This window comes from Zophobas morio, unplaced genomic scaffold, assembly GCF_036711695.1.
Source record: "Zophobas morio isolate AGI-343-1 ecotype UQ-CSIRO unplaced genomic scaffold, CSIRO_AGI_Zmor_V1 ptg000011l, whole genome shotgun sequence".
NCBI lineage: Eukaryota > Metazoa > Arthropoda > Insecta > Coleoptera > Tenebrionidae > Zophobas > Zophobas morio.
Window position 1 is genome coordinate 16,856,017 of NW_026972116.1, and position 16,459 is coordinate 16,872,475.

A 16,459-nucleotide genomic window follows, 5' to 3' on the forward strand; every position below is an offset into this window, starting at 1 on the left:
GCGAAAATTTCAAAAATTCAAAAATTTGGCCTTGGCTGTGATTGTCTAACAAAAGGGAACCCTACACTGTGTTTGCTTTTTTTCGCCGCAATGCGTTTAGATGCAAAATGGTGGAGCCCAAGGTTGGAAAAGTACCGCTAAGCTGCGATTAAGTTGCGCAAGTTGAAGACCTCTTAGTTCTCAGCTACAAAAAAAAAACTTGCCCAGCTTGGAATGAAATCAAATTAAATGTCCAGAATCAATGTAAATGTTTGAATATCACAAATTTAATAAAAACAAATCCACGAGCGTCACGTGATCCCGACCGCCCCCTGACTTCTATTCAAGATCGGCGTCTTTTGTGCAGATGGCACGACCGCTAGCTCGACAAGGAACCGCGCACTTCGCTTCCGCCACGTGTTTCTGTGTTATTTTCCTCAATTCCACTGAAATGTTCAATTTGTAGAACTCCGATATTAAACTACAACCGAACAAGTGTTAAAGTTTCAAAAACTACATTTAAATTCGCCATACACTCTCGTGAAATTTTAAACAGCAAAGAATTCTTATCTGAGATTAAGGGAACTGCAGAGCATGAAAATTTACGTTCAATTTAAATTATACAGCAAAGAAAATTACTGAGGGTAAAGTTATGAGATACAGAAAAATTGCAAAGCTAACAAAATTACATGATGTTAAATTATGCCACACTTGATCAACGATTCAAACAAAGAATTTAGACGATGTTAAATTATGCCTTGATCTAAGTGACTGTTTACTTAAAACAACTAGCTTTGAGAGTTTATATCGTGGACTGTTCCCAGTTTATCCCAAATAAACACATGGTAAGTAAACACAAAATGCATCCCTCGTCGCAAGAATTACGTCTCGTTGGTGTAACTTTCCACGTCGCGAGAAAATACTTTTCGATAATGTGATTTCCCACGTCGCGAGAAATACGTCTCGTTAATGTCCGGACAATAACTGCCTAAGGAGAGAAACAAACAATCCTCCCGTTCCTCAGTCCACGATATTATGAATTCTACCGCACTTTCCACGGTCCTTTTCCCAGAGTAGGTTGATTTAACTGCCGTAAATGAACTATTAGCAATCTTGTGTGAGGAATTAAGAAGTGTTACAGTTACACTTACGTATAAGCATCCATGAGCAATCTCATGACTGTTAAATTGTGTTAGAACCTGTTAACGATTAAAATCCTAACATGAACTGTGAATTTACAAACAATAAAACAAATTTACACTACGTGTTGGCGTCGGTAAAAAACTCGCACATTTCCGCTTGGAAAAACAGCGATAATTAGCTACGCTTGTTGGGGGAACTAAGGCGTCATCGTCGTTACGATTAAGTTTCGTTAAACAAAGGCTTCCCCCTTTTTTTAACTACCAAACCAACTAAACTTAATTTAGCGACCTTACCGCGTTTTTCACTCATACCAAACAAACAACAGTGACGCATCTCAAGTCAACCCTTTACTAAGCAAGCCAACTTCTACCAACCCTCTCACAAGATACTACCCAGAAATTTCCTAGGAGAGCTACCAACTACCAGAAAAGAACTAAACTTGCATATGGTTGCCTATGTTTACCAATTTTCTTGGTTAAAATTTTTCCAAATTCAAATTATTCAAATGCGTATCCGCGCAGTTGTTTTTTTCCAGCGAGAAATTTTAATACAAATTTGGTCACTACAGCGCTATCGTCAAAATTCAGAAGATTTTAATTTTAAACAAAATAAACGCTTTGGATTGCGTGATGGTAACAGTACTAAAATGTAGAGTTTCGTTCTTGATGTCATTCTTCATGTGAATATTTATCTGCAATGTAACGAAACGAATTTTCGCGGGCCGGAAACCGTGACGCGTACCGTGAGAGCCGGGGGTAAATCCGCGATCGCCGCACCGCCGCGGCCGAAGAAGAGGATTCGGCCTTGAAGCCTCAAAGGGTGAAGAAGTGTTGTGGTTGGTTTTTTTTTTACTGGAAGTGAGAAGTGTGCAGTTTGACCCTCCGACCACCGTAAGTACCTTTTGGGTCCTCTGCCCGTTTACGTACCGGTTTTTGAATCGCCACCCTCGAGCGAAAAACCGTGCCAGCGTCACCGGGTAGCCGTACCGTCTTCGTGCGATTTCCAGGTTCAAGGTCACTGCTCCCAAGTCCTGAAGGCAGTCGCCGCCCAGGAGGAACGTCCGTGCCGGACGTGTTATTAAACCGTTTTGTAATTTTATTTTTAAGATTAGCCGTAAGTTTTATTATTTTAGCCGTGTAGCTGGATTATTATTTAAAATATTCCTTGCCGTTTTATTTTATTATCTTGTTTTCGCGGGCTCTCACCACCTGAGATCCGTGTCTCCGGCTTGAGAGCAACCCCGGCGCTCCTTCCCCCGGAGAGGGAGCTGGCGCCCGAGCAACCGCCGCTGCTGACCGAAGGCGCCACCCCCGGTGGCGTGAAGGTCGCCCCATAAGTCGGCCAGACGTGTTTGTTATATCAGCGACACTAGTCGGCCCAAAGCTCCCAGGTACGCTGCCAAATTTTGTTGCATCAATATCTGATGATTTTCATCGTCAGTGAATCAGGGCATCTAGCTGGCGGTCTCATTTGAGGGCATGGAAGTAAGCCTCAAGAATGTGAGTGTTAATACGCACGTTGCGTATGTAGCTGTGGTTAGTACAAATTAAAAGAAAAAAAAAAACATTAGCCGTGATTATTTTTTTTTATTTTCCGAGTGTAGCTAACGGAAGTCTTATAATAGGGTTCATTTGACAAATGGCTAATTTCCTGTTCCACAGTTCCTAGAATATGAAAAAGTACGTCTCCCATTTCCGTCTCTATGTCGTCAGTATCCCGTCGTCTGTGCGATTTTATTAGACAGATATAGTAAATTTTAACTGATATTGTTGTAAAATTTTACATATATTTTACAATTGTCAATAACAGGGTAAATAGGTAATCAGAATTCACCTATTCCTACTTCTTTATTTGTCCTTTAAGAAAGACCTGCCCTGATCTGATTTGACCTGATTTGACATGATCTGACCTGACCTGACCTGACTTAACCTGACCTGATCTAACTTATCTTTAGAATTATTTACAAAAGATGTCTTACAAAATTGCTCAATGCAGCAATATTTTATCAATTGAAAAAATCTGTCCAAAGTTATTTCGATAGAACTTCCCCCGCCCCTTATATACAATAAATTTCAAAGAATTATAAAATTTGATAATGCGAACTGTATTTTTTTTATGAGAACCCTTTAACATTAAAGTAAATGTAAATAAGCGTGCTGGACGTAGGTTCCAAATAAGTTGTTTCTTAACAAAATTTTGTGATGATGTCATCAACATTTTTGCAAAGACAGGTATATCACTTGAGATAGGCTCACTGTAATACTAATGATAACATTATTGTATTCCCAAATTTTCGAGAAATTCATTAATTTTCATGAGTCGCCCTGTATTTATTTTAAAAATTTTAAAACTTTTAATATAATGATAAATCTCAAGTAGAGACTCATCATATTTTGCACATTTTGACGTCATCAGTTTTTTGGGAGGGGGTAAACGAATAAATTTTGCTTAACGATTTACCATGATTACGATAACCTTAAAATATTTACAAGATTTCCGAACAATCGGTTTTGCGCCAGTTTCAAAATTATATTGCAAGATAGTTTTCCAAAAATTCTGGATGTCTAGAGTAAAAATCCGACACGGGTTCACACACCATAAGTACAGGAGAATCTTATTTTATAAAATTTAAAAAACTTTTTATTATAAGTTTAGGAGATGACGTCATCAAATTGTTGGTGTGGATGATTAGCCAAATTTTGGTTTGTATTTAAGCATCTACATGATATTACTAACCTACATACAAAATTTGACAACAATCGGTCTGGCAGTTTCGGAGATTACGTGTCTAACAAAAATGGATACAGACAGACAGACAGACAAACGGAAACGGGAGGTCACTTCTTTCGTAGTCTAGACGTCATGACACGTCGAGAAAATATGAAAGTGGCAATTCGGCCGATGGATTCGATTATTAGACTTCCTTAGCTTAGGCTCGGGAAGTAAAAAGGAACCGTATACATAATTTTCCCAAAATTCAGGGTACTCAGTACTGTATTAAAATGCAGGTTGCTTTTTCAGTTTTCAAGTTTTCTGTGACGTTCCAAATATAAAACTCCCAATTAAAACTCCAAAAGTGATAATTTCATGAGAGTTTTTAGGTGGTGTCACATTTTTGTGACAGACCACGAAATTTCCAAAAGTCGTGCTTAGACAAACTCCCCACTTGTTGTTTTGTGTTGGTCCCCCCATACATTTATAATTTGTGTACAGTTAGTGACAGAAGTACATACGTACAGAAAACAAAAAATTGCACAAGCACCAAGTAAATTACAAATTTAAAAATGTCTCCTAAAAAGAAAATGGTTTTCGTATAACAGATGATACCATGTTTACAGATGTCACAAAACAATGACCTTAACCTAATTTTGTTTAAGGAGGAAATATTATGTATTTTTTTAATTGACCAGACCTACACTTTTTAATTATTTGAATGTCAGAATATACAATATTTAAACTTAAAATGTATTTTAATTATTATTCCTTGCGAGACAAGACAAGACAAGAAGACCGGAAATAGTCACCGGTACTATATTCACCGTCGTTCAGCTCCCGCCGCCGCCGCTTTAGCCACTTCTCGCCCGGTTGTTGACGTTGGAAACTTTTGACAGCTGATGCGAGATTTCTCGCAGCCCCACCACACTTTTTAATGTTTTATTATTATATTGTGTTGTGTTTGTGTAGCCAGCAGTAAAAGTTAGCAATAATAAAAAAGATCGATGTTTTCGCAACATTGATGAGTCACCAATAACATTTTAAAAAGTTTCTATGTGACGCAAGGCGTAATGTTGAACATCATCTCCATGAAATGAGCTCGTTTCGGTAGCTGACAATTTCCCAATTCGGAATGGCGGTCCGTCGTCCACCTGGTTCAGCCCCTATGGAGTCGGTGCCCAGCGCTGGCGACCCTCTGCGAGAGCTCTTCGAGGCGTGTAAAGTGGGCGACATCGCCAGGGTGCGGAAGTTGATCACTCCACAAACGGTCAACGCGAGAGACACAGCTGGACGCAAGTCCACCCCCTTGCACTTTGCAGCTGGTGAGTTATAAATAACGCAAGTTTTCGCAGAAATATTTGGAATTTTTGGGAATATTTGGCGATTTCGTGATCGAGTTTTCCGGGAGAGTAGCTATTCGGAGGCTTGGAAAATTTGGGTTTTCAATTCTTATGTAAAAGTTGTATGATTGCTTTCATCGCTGGATAGTGCTACGAAAAGGGGGTTTCAGATGTATGGAATGAAATAAGAAGTCGTGTATCAGAATTTTTTGCACTACATTTCTATTTCGAAGTAGTTTTGAGTGTGTGTAATCTTTCAGAAATTCCTTCCAAGAAATGAAAATGAGTCAGTTTTCGTTTAACTGGAAGGATAGTGGAGGTCTTATCTTAAGAAAATGTTGTGTTAAAGAGAACACAAGTGTTCCACTGGGGGCAAAGTCCTTTTTTGGTATGTGGGTGTTTTAAGCTTTTTTTTTCTTGCAAAGTACATGGTATTAAATAATTAACCACAGAAGCAAAAAAAAATTAAATAATGATAAGTTCGTGTTTTATCCGAGTTGCACGTAACGTGAAATATGTAAATATACACCAGAATTTCAATCCTTTTTAGTCCACACCCAAGCGACAAACGAAAAAATTTGATGGCTCAGATTTTGTTCTAATTTTACTAAAAGCCTATGTTTTGAAACAGAATGATTGATTAGATTAATATTAGAAAGATGTTTCAACAATTAACAAAAAAAGATTCAGAAAATGTGTAACACTTTAATATTAAACGGATTTTAATAAATAAACAAACTTTTTGAGAGAATATCCGTATTTTTGAAAAATTATAAAGATTGATCAAAAATATTTGACGAAGAATTATTTTTAAAATTTAATGTAAAGTTCGAAACATTTGGTGTCATATATTTATTAAATTTCGGTCTTTGTTTTTTTTTTGTTGAAAGGCGTTATTAACTTTATGTACTTTAAATATAATGTAATTATGAAATCTGAAAATTAGTTCCAATATTTCAAATTTAAAATTGGTGAAAAAACCTAGTAGATTCTACAGTTTTCTCGACGTTTTATGACCCCTAGACTACGAAAAAATAGGTCTCCTTTTCCGGCGGTCTCTCTCTCTCTGTGTGTGTGCCGTCTGTTGGGATTTTTATTAGATATATAAACTCCGAAACTACTGGACCGATTGTTGTCAAATTTTAGATGTGGATTAGGAACATAGTGTAGCTGGTAAAACGCTAGCCAGAATTATTAATAACTGAGTTTTTATGGTAGTCTTCTAGATGTTTGGTTTTGTTTGATTTTGTAATTTAACTTTGAAACTGCGAAACCAAATGCTCTGAAATTTTGGAAACATTTTAAGATTATCGTAAGCAACGTTAATCAAAAGTTTTTCGTTTATGCGCCACCAAAAAAGTGATGACGTCATTTTACAATTTTGCCAAATAAATGCGCTTTAAATTTTAAAGAATTACATACTCCTTCATGTATGATTTATGAATTTATGTTGAGTTTTTAGCCTTGCCATACAGATTTTTGGAAAAAAAAATCAAAATTTTGTAACAGTGTTTTGCAATTTAACTTTGAAATTGCAAAAACTGAATGCTGTGAAATCTTGCAAAAAATTTTAAGGTTATCGGAATCATGATGAATCGTTACACAAAATTTGTTCGTCATTTTATAAATATATATTATGCAGTTTTTCGATTTCTTTAATTTTCAGTGTTTCGATTTTACAATATTTCGTTTTTTGGATTTTTTTCGTTTCTTAATTTTTAATCTCTCCATTTTTCAGTTTATTGTTTCTTAACTTTTCAAGTTCTTAATTTCCAATCTTTATATTGTTCAAAGTTTTACATTTTATATTTTTTTCGTTCTTTTATTTTTGATTTTACAATTTTGAAATTTTTTCAATTTTTTGAAAGTTGAAAGATCGAAAAACTAAAAATGCGGAAAAAATTGAAAAGAATCGAAAAAGTGGAAAATCAAAAAATTCCAAATCGAAGATGAAAACTAAAAATCGGGAAATTTCAAAATCAAAAAAGTAATGAATCGAAAAACTGGAAGAAAAAAAAATGAATCGAATCGAAAAATGGGCCAACCTAGAAATTGAAAAAAAAAGAACAATTTTACATTGAAATAAAAATTATAAAATCTAAACACAAAATCTAAAAAATTTAAAAATAACATTGCAAAACGAAATATCGAAGAAAAGAAAAACTGAAACTGTGAAATTTAAAAAATAAAAAATTGAAAAATCGAAAATTTATAAAAATAAAGAAAGTAAAAAACCGAAACGAGACATTGCAAGTTGAAAATTTGATGAAATGAAAAAGTTTCAAAATTCTAAAACCATCAAATGAAAATGTGAAATATTTTAAAAGTTGTTATTACATATTTAAAATATAAACTAGATAAATTGCAAATCAAAAATTGAAGAAACGAAAAATGAAAAAAACTGAAAGTTGAAAAATCCAAAAATTGTAAAATTTCCACGTTGAAAAAAGAAAATAAATCAGAACATTGAAAACCTGAAAAATTGAAAAAATAAAGAAAATAAAAAACCGAAACGAAAAATTTGAAGAAATGAAAAATTGAAAGATCAAAAAATAAAGTTGAAAATTCGTGAAACTGCAAATCGTAAAATTGTAAAGTTTAACAATTGAAACATCCAAAAGTTGAAAAATGGAAAAACTGAAAAATTGAAAAAGTAAAGAGAATATTGCAAATCGAAAAATTGAATAAATGAAAAATTGAAAAATCAAAAATAAAAACTTATAATTCGTGAAACTGCTAATTGAAGAATAAAAAAAATTAAAATTTAAAAAATCGCAAATCGAAATATTGAAGAAACGAAAAATTGAAATTGAAATAACAAAAAATTATAAAATCGGAACATTGAAAAATGGAAAAATTGCAAAAATAAAGAAAATAAAAAAACCGAAACTGAAAATTGCAAATCGAAAATTCGAAGAAATGAAAAATTAAGGAATGGAAAATTTGCAAAATCTAAAAACTGAAACATGAAGATGAAAACTTGGAGAACTCAAAAATTTAAAAATGAAAACTCGAAGAATTGTATATCCTAAAATTGAAAAAAAAAATGAAAAATTGAAAAATGTAAATCGAAAGGTTGAAAAATTAAAAACTGAAAACATGAGAAACTCAGTTGAAAAATTCCAAAGTTGGAAAATTGAAAAATCCCAACACTGAAAAATTTCGCATTGAAAAAAGGAAAAATTATAAAATTAAGACATTGAAAATCCGAAAAATTGAAAAAATAAAGAAAATAAAAAACCAAAACGAAAAATTGAAAAATTAAAAATTGTTAACTCGTGAAACTGCAAGTCGAAAAATTGTAAAGTTTAACAATTGAAACATCCAAAAGTTGAAAAATGGAAAAACTGAAAAATTGAAAAAGTAAAGAGAATATTGCAAATCGAAAAATTGAATAAATGAAAAATTGAAAAATCAAAAATAAAAACTTATAATTCGTGAAACTGCTAATTGAAGAATAAAAAAAATTAAAATTTAAAAAATCGCAAATCGAAATATTGAAGAAACGAAAAATTGAAATTGAAATAACAAAAAATTATAAAATCGGAACATTGAAAAATGGAAAAATTGCAAAAATAAAGAAAATAAAAAAACCGAAACTGAAAATTGCAAATCGAAAATTCGAAGAAATGAAAAATTAAGGAATGGAAAATTTGCAAAATCTAAAAACTGAAACATGAAGATGAAAACTTGGAGAACTCAAAAATTTAAAAATGAAAACTCGAAGAATTGTATATCCTAAAATTGAAAAAAAAAAATGAAAAATTGAAAAATGTAAATCGAAAGGTTGAAAAATTAAAAACTGAAAACATGAGAAACTCAGTTGAAAAATTCCAAAGTTGGAAAATTGAAAAATCCCAACACTGAAAAATTTCGCATTGAAAAAAGGAAAAATTATAAAATTAAGACATTGAAAATCCGAAAAATTGAAAAAATAAAGAAAATAAAAAACCAAAACGAAAAATTGAAAAATTAAAAATTGTTAACTCGTGAAACTGCAAGTCGAAAAATTGTAAAATCTAAAAATTGAAACATCCAAAAGGTGGAAAATCGAAAAACTGAAAAATTGCAAAATTAAAAATGGTAAATCGAAAAATTGGAGAAAAGAAATGACAAATTCAAAAAAATTAAATGGAATAATCAAAAAATTATAAAGTCGGAACATTGAAAAATGGAAGAATTGTAAAAATAAAGAAAATAAGAAAACTGAAACGGAACATTGAGAATCGAAAATTTGAAAAAATGAAAAATCGAAAAATAAAAACTCAGAGTTGCATATCGTAAAATTGGAGTAACAAAAAAAAAAGAAAAAAAGAAAAATCACAAATCGAAAAGTTGAAAAATTAAAAATTGGAAACACGAGAAACCCAGATTCAAAAATTCAAAAATTGAAAAAAATTCGAAAAACAGAAGAAACAAACAAATCGAAAAAATTGAAGCGGGCTGCATTTCAGGGGCAAGGGAAGTTTTGTCGAAATAACCTTATTTTGACACATAATTCTCGTCCCATGTATAAGTTTCCGTTTGCTAAAGTGCGTGCAAAATTTACTCTAAATTGTGCATGATTAATGCTATTTAAATTTAATTTACGTACTCATGTAGGGGAACTAGGGGCTTGTTGTAACAGGGGTAAGTTGTAACACTAAATTTTTACCCGGAATTTAAACTCTTCAACGTCAGGTTTTTTACTGAATTTAATTCTTGCACCATAAGACATCATGTCATTACAACCACTGTTCCTTCAGCCAGCGCAGTGAGTGGATGCGTGCACGTGTTTCGTTTTGGCCAAGTAATATAAAATATTGCTTTAATAAAATTTGGTTTTTCGTATCAGTTATTAATTAATTTAAAACTTTTAGTTTTGTATGTGGTTCAAAAATTACTCAGCTTTGATATTCCTTACACATTTTGACGCTAAACCACCTAATTTTTTCGAAATGTAATTAAATGTAGAAAATTGTGCTACGGGGCATGTTGTAACAATAGCTTTGGGGCAAGTTGTAACATGTTACAACTTATCCGAAATTCACTTCTACAAATCTCGTCCCTAGCAAACGAAAAGAGAGCCAAAATTTTGACCTATGCCTTATATCGCTTTCCAGATATATTAAGAAAAAGGAAGACAGAACTAAAATCTTTAATGTTGACTCTTTTTCTAAAAGTTTATTTCAGTTTTACTGAAAAAAAATGGTATATAATGAAGTGTTGTGTTGATTTTTGAAAAATAAAGTCTAAATATGTATCAATATCAGCTTTATTTTTATTGTTACTACCTATCTGATGGCTGTTACAACTAGCCCCAACCACGGGGCAAGTTGTAACAATGCACTTTTTTTAAGAAAATGCCTGGTGTGAAGTGAAGATGAACAATTTTGACCTTTTGCCTGTTCAGTCCAATAGGGGAATAGTTAGACTACCGATAGATACTTTTATAATGGTCAAACAGCTAATAGATACCAAATTATATTCGTTTTCCTAAAAACTGTTACAACAAGCCCCTCGTTCCCCTACTTGTGGTTGATGAATCCGTCTTGATCTTTTCCCGACATGTTTTTTTTTTAATTTGATTTACCCACTTTTTGAGTAAAACTCTTTGAGTTTAAGGTGCCATATGCAGCGAGAAAATCTCAACACGATTTTGTATCATTAGAAAACTTATTAAAGTGTGTTTAAATTGTCTGCAATAAAATCCACAATTAAGAGGGTCATAGTTTATTTGATTTGTGGAAACCTTTGAAGTACTGTAAAGCTGTATTAATTCACTTAAAACTACAACTTTTTTCAGTTCATTACTTAATTATGTTTGCCACTGTCTGTAACTAATTTATTAAACAAACATTGTCAGAAATGGTGAAATTTACTTTTATCTCATCATTGCAAAATTGAAACTGTTTCATTTAAATAGAAAAAAAGAATTAAATTATTCGATATATATGAATATTGTAATTTCAGTTAAAGAATAATACGAAATTTTGCATGGTAATTTATTCCTGTTGTGATAACGTATTTTTATTGCAGGAAATGTAGGTTTGCCTCCATTATTCATAACCTGAATTATGTCTTATCTTGTTACAGGTTACGGAAGACGAGACGTGGTCGAGTACCTCCTTTCCGCTGGGGCCTCAATTCAGGCACGAGACGACGGCGGTCTCCACCCCCTACACAACGCATGTTCATTCGGCCATGCCGACGTCGTCAGACTTCTCCTCGAAGCTGGAGCGAACCCCAACACTCGAGACAACTGGAATTACACCCCTCTGCACGAGGCGGCCATCAAAGGGAAGGTCGACGTGTGTATAGCCCTTCTACAGCACGGCGCCGAGCCAGACATTACCAATTCGGAAGGTAAGACCCCACTCGATATGGCCGATAACTCAACTAGGGCTGTGCTTACTGGAGAGTATAGAAAAGATGAGCTTTTGGAGGCAGCGCGTTGCGGCGCCGAAGACAAACTCCTAACGCTTTTGACACCTCTTAATGTTAATTGTCACGCAAGCGATGGACGACGTTCCACCCCGCTACATTTGGCGGCGGGGTATAATCGGAGTCGTGTGGTTCAGTTGTTGCTGCAACATGGGGCGGATGTTCATGCTAAGGATAAGGGGTAATTATGATGGAAGGACTCGTGTTTAAGGGAATTAATTAGGTCGTGTCTGTGCAAAGTTTATTTTGAGCGAGGGGTGGAAGCGAGTGTATACAGTTGGAGCTCGACGTAAATTATTCAGATCATTTTTGCTTTGTATGATCAAGGGAGGATGAAAGGCTTATTCCGGCAATGCTGAAGTTTTGATTGAGTTTAAGGAAAAGTGGTATGGCTTTCGCCGCATGGCGTCTATGAATGTTGAATGCTGTTAGAGCTTCAAAAGTGCTACCTTGAATTTCGAGAATAAATCGATTGGGGATGCTGCTGAAAAGATCGGATTACAGTGGTGGTAATTTTGAACTATTTCTTAAATGTTTATGTTTTTCTACAATTTTACTCAGATTTAATTCCGCCGTTATCTATATGATGCTTAAATATTTGTTTTGTTTCGATGATAACAACTTTTCTTCTGTTCTATCTTCGAATTCTTTTTGTTTACAGTTTAGAGAATCCAGAACTTCCAAAATTGAATTTTTACTTGTACGAATTTTATTTGAAATCTACGTTTTTTCAAACAGAGAACATAATCTTGCTGTTTGTACAATTATTAGAATGTTAAATAGTAGTTAAATATTTGGGCTGTCGAAAAAGTTAAAAACGTACGTTTGATGATTCTAATCATACATCAAGTTGGCTTTAAAATTTACGCTAATTTTGCCGCCTCGTTGTGATGATTGATGACTACTTGTCGCCTGTCACAAATGTCAATCATCATAACCTAACATTCTTAATAAGTGTGATAATTTGGCTGTAGTGAAATAAAAACCACTTTGCACATTTTTTTTAGGAATGCCGAATTTAATACAATTATCTAAGCACGATATTTTTAATATGTTATTACTTCCCGAGCGTAAGCTAATGAAATATTGTAATCGAGTCCATCGGGCGACTACTACTTTTATAGTTTCTCGACGTTTCAGTCTACGAAAAAATTGATCTTCTGCTTCCGTTTCTGTGGATTTTTATTAGATAATCTTCGAAATTACCGGGTCGATTGTTAAATTTTGTTCAAGTAGTAAATGTTATTCAGATCTTATAAAATAACCTACTCCTTCATTTTTGGCTTATGAATCCGTTTTGAGTTTTTTAAATAAGACATTCAGATTTAAAAAAAAATCATAATTGTATAACATTTTATAATTTCACTTTAAAATTGCAAAATCAACTGCTTTGATATCTTGCAAACATTTTTAGGTTGTCGGAAGCATGGTAAATTGTTGATCAAAATTTATCCGTTCATCCCCCCGGAACTGATGATGTTATCTTATAACATTGTTGAATAAATGTTATTTAAATGTTAAAATGTCCTGAACTTGTGATTGATCCGTATTGAAATTTTACCCTAAACATCCAAATTTTTGGAAAATAAATAAAAATTTTAGATATAACAATTTTTCAATTTTTCAGTATTTGGAATTTTTTAGTTTTTTTTATTTTTCAGTTTTCCGATATTTCATTGTTGGGAATTTTCAATTTCTCGATTATTCAATTTGTTAATTTTTCGATTTCTCAATTTTTTTCAGTTTCACGTTTTTTGAATTTTTCGGCTCTTCAATTTTTCGATTTTTCTATTTTTACGTTTCTAAATTTTAGATTTTTTGATTTTTTCATTTCACTATTTCGACTTTTCAGGGTTTCGGATTTTTTAATTTTCGATTTTTCAATTTTTCGATTTTCAGTTTTTCAAATTCTCAGTTTTTCGATGTTTCGATGTTGGGATTTTTCAATACTTCGATTCTTCAATTTTTTTCTTTTGTGATTTTCCGATTTTCGATTTTTAAATTTTAGATTTTGAAATTTTTTGATGTTTCGATTTCTATCTTTTGATTTTACGACTTCTCGGTGTTAGATTTTTTTGTTTTTAAATTTTTCGATTTTTCAATTTTTGGATATCTCGATTTGTTTTCTTCTTATTTTAAATTTTTCAATTTTCAATTTTTCGATTTTTTGATGTTTCGATTTTTTAATTTTTCAACTTTTTGATATTTTAATTTTTGAAGTTTTTAAATTTTAACTTTTTAGATTTTTTAAATTTCACATTTTTCGATTTTTCAAGTTTTCGGTTTCCCAATTTTTCAACATTTCAATTTTGGCAACTTTTCAATTTCTGGATTTTCCAATATTTGAATTTTGATGTTTCGATTGTTCGATCTTTCGATTTTTCCATTTATCAATTTTCCGACTTTTTTAAATAGTAGATTTTTCAGGTTTTTTGTGCTACGATTCCTCAATCTTTTAATTTTTCCACTTCCTGCTTTTTGAAATTTTTGATTTTTCATTTTTTCGGTTTTTAAATTTTTCGATTTTTCAGCGATCTTTTAATGTTTCGAGTCCTCGATCTTTCAATTATTGAAATTTTCAATGTCCGATTTTTCAATTTTCAGTTTTTCGGTTATACAATTTTTCGATTTTTTAAATTTTGGATTTGCCGATTTTTCAAATTTTAAAATTTTTCAATTTTTCGGCTTTTTGATATTTCGATTTCTTGAATTTTCCGTTTTTTAGTTCTTCGATTTTCAATTTTTCGAATTTTGAAATATTTGATTTTTCAGGTTTTTGATTTTTTAATTGTTAGATTTTTAAAATTTTACGTTTTTCGATTTTTCAATTTTTCGTTTTTACGATTTTTTGATGTTTCAATTTGATATCTCGGTTTTTCGATTTTTAAAATTTTTAGATTTTTCGATTTCTTGAATTTTCAGTTTTTTTAGTTGTTCGATTTTCAATTTTTCTAATTTTTAAATATTTGATTTTTCAGTCTTTTGATTTTTTAATTGTTAGATTTTGAAATTTTTCAAAATCTAACAATTCTAAATAATCTAAAATCTTTTCGATTTTTCAATTTTTCGTTTTTACCATGTTTTGATGTTTCAATGTGATATCTCGGTTTTTCGGTTTTTAAAATTTTTTGATTTTTCAATTTTTCAACATTTCAATTTTGGTAACTTTTCAATTTTTGGATTTTTCAATATATGAATTTTTCGATGTTTTGATATTTCAATTGCTCGATCTTTCGATTTTTCCATTTTTTGGACTTCGGTTTTTCAATTTTTCATGTTTAAAAATTTTTGATTTGTCTATTGATCAATTTTGGAATTTTTAAATCGTAGATTTTTCAGTTTTTTTGATTTTTTGATTCCGTAATCTTTTAATTTTTCCACTTTTCGGATTTTAAATTTTTCGATTTTTAAAATTTTTGATTTTTGATTTTTTCGATTTTTCAGTTTTTGGACTTTTTAATTTTTCGATTTCTCGGTTTATCGTTTTTTTTTCATCTTAAAATTTTCAGTTTTTAATTTTTCGATATTGGTCTATTTCTATTTTTCAGCTTTTCGACTTTTCGTCTTTTCGATTTCCCGCTCTTTCAATGTTTCAATTTCTCGATCTTTCAGTTTTTGAATTTTTCAATGTCCGATGTTTCGGTTTTCAATTTTTCGATTTTTTAATTCTTCGATATTTTCATTTTTCAAGTTCCTAAATTTTAGATTTTTCGATGTCTTGATTTTTCGGATCTTTAGTTCTTCGATTGCTTTTTTAATTTTTAGATTTTAGAAATTTTACATTTTTCGATGTTTTGGTTATTCAATCTTTCGATTGTTCCATTTTTGGATTTTGGGTTTTCAATTTTTCGAATTTTAAAATTTTTTGATTTTTCTATTTATACATTTTCCGAATTTTCAAATGTAGATTTTTCAGATTTTTGATGTTTTAATTCCTCATTCATTTAATTTTTCCACTTTTCGGTTTTTGAATTTTTCGATTTTTAAAATGTTTGTTTTTTAGATGTTTCAGTTTTTCAATTTTTTGATTTTTCAGTGTTTCGATTTTTCCGTTTTTGAATTTTTCGGTCTTTCGATTTTTCAATTTCTCGGGTTCTCGCCTTTTTGATTTTCCAGTTTTTCGATGTTTGGATTCTACAATTTTTCGATTTCCCAATTTTTCATCATTCCAGTTTTGGAATTTTTCAATTTTCCTTTTTTTAAGTTTTTCGATTCTTCACTGTTTGATTTTTCGATTTTTCAGTTTTAGATTTTTGAATTTTTCAAATTTTCGGTTTTTTTAATGTTTTGATTTCTTGTTTTGTGAATTTTTCGGTTCTTTTATTTTAATTTTCCAATTTCTTCAATATTAGATTTTTCGATTTTTCAGTTTTTTGATTTTTCAACTTTTGGGTTTTTTAAATTTTACATTTTTCGATTTTTAATTTTTCGTTTTTACGATTTTTTGATGCTTTGATTCTTTAGATCTCGGTTTTTCGGTTTTTAAAATTTTTCTACTTTTAAATTTTTACATTTCCTGATTTCTCAAGTTTTCGATTTCTCAGTTTTTCTACATTTCAGTGTTGGGAACTTTTCAATTTCTGGATTTTTCAATATTTTAATTTATTAGCACTTTTTCTTTTTTTACACTTCAGGCGCGAGAGAGTTCTGTCAAAATAATCTTTGACCATTTTTTTTTAGATTGTAATAAATTGTTAGTGACGAAGGAAGCGGCAAATTTTTATTAAAAGTACGTGGTCATTTACTTCTAAGCTAATATGTATTTCCAATAAAATTTAAGTATGTATATGTTTTAAAAGGTGTTTATTTTCTTAAGTCGAGTGAGGTAATGCTATTGGTTCGAAATTACTGACTGGAAA

At 31.4% G+C, this 16,459-nt stretch overlaps 1 protein-coding gene across 2 annotated transcripts in view; it reads left to right on the forward strand.

Moving 5' to 3' along the window:
* The first annotated feature begins 4,728 nt into the window (after window positions 1-4,728).
* The window catches only part of LOC135127058 (poly [ADP-ribose] polymerase tankyrase), a 33,448-nt gene continuing 21,717 nt past the window's right edge, over window positions 4,729-16,459 (forward strand). Inside the window, exons 1-2 of one of the 2 annotated variants that reach the window (XM_064053367.1) lie at window positions 4,729-5,159; window positions 11,253-11,781. In XM_064053367.1, the coding sequence (XP_063909437.1) occupies window positions 4,970-5,159; window positions 11,253-11,781 (719 nt within the window). In that variant the 5' untranslated portion in view covers window positions 4,729-4,969. The remainder of the gene's footprint in view (window positions 5,160-11,252; window positions 11,782-16,459) is intronic. The other variant, XM_064053366.1, reaches the window with a different exon arrangement.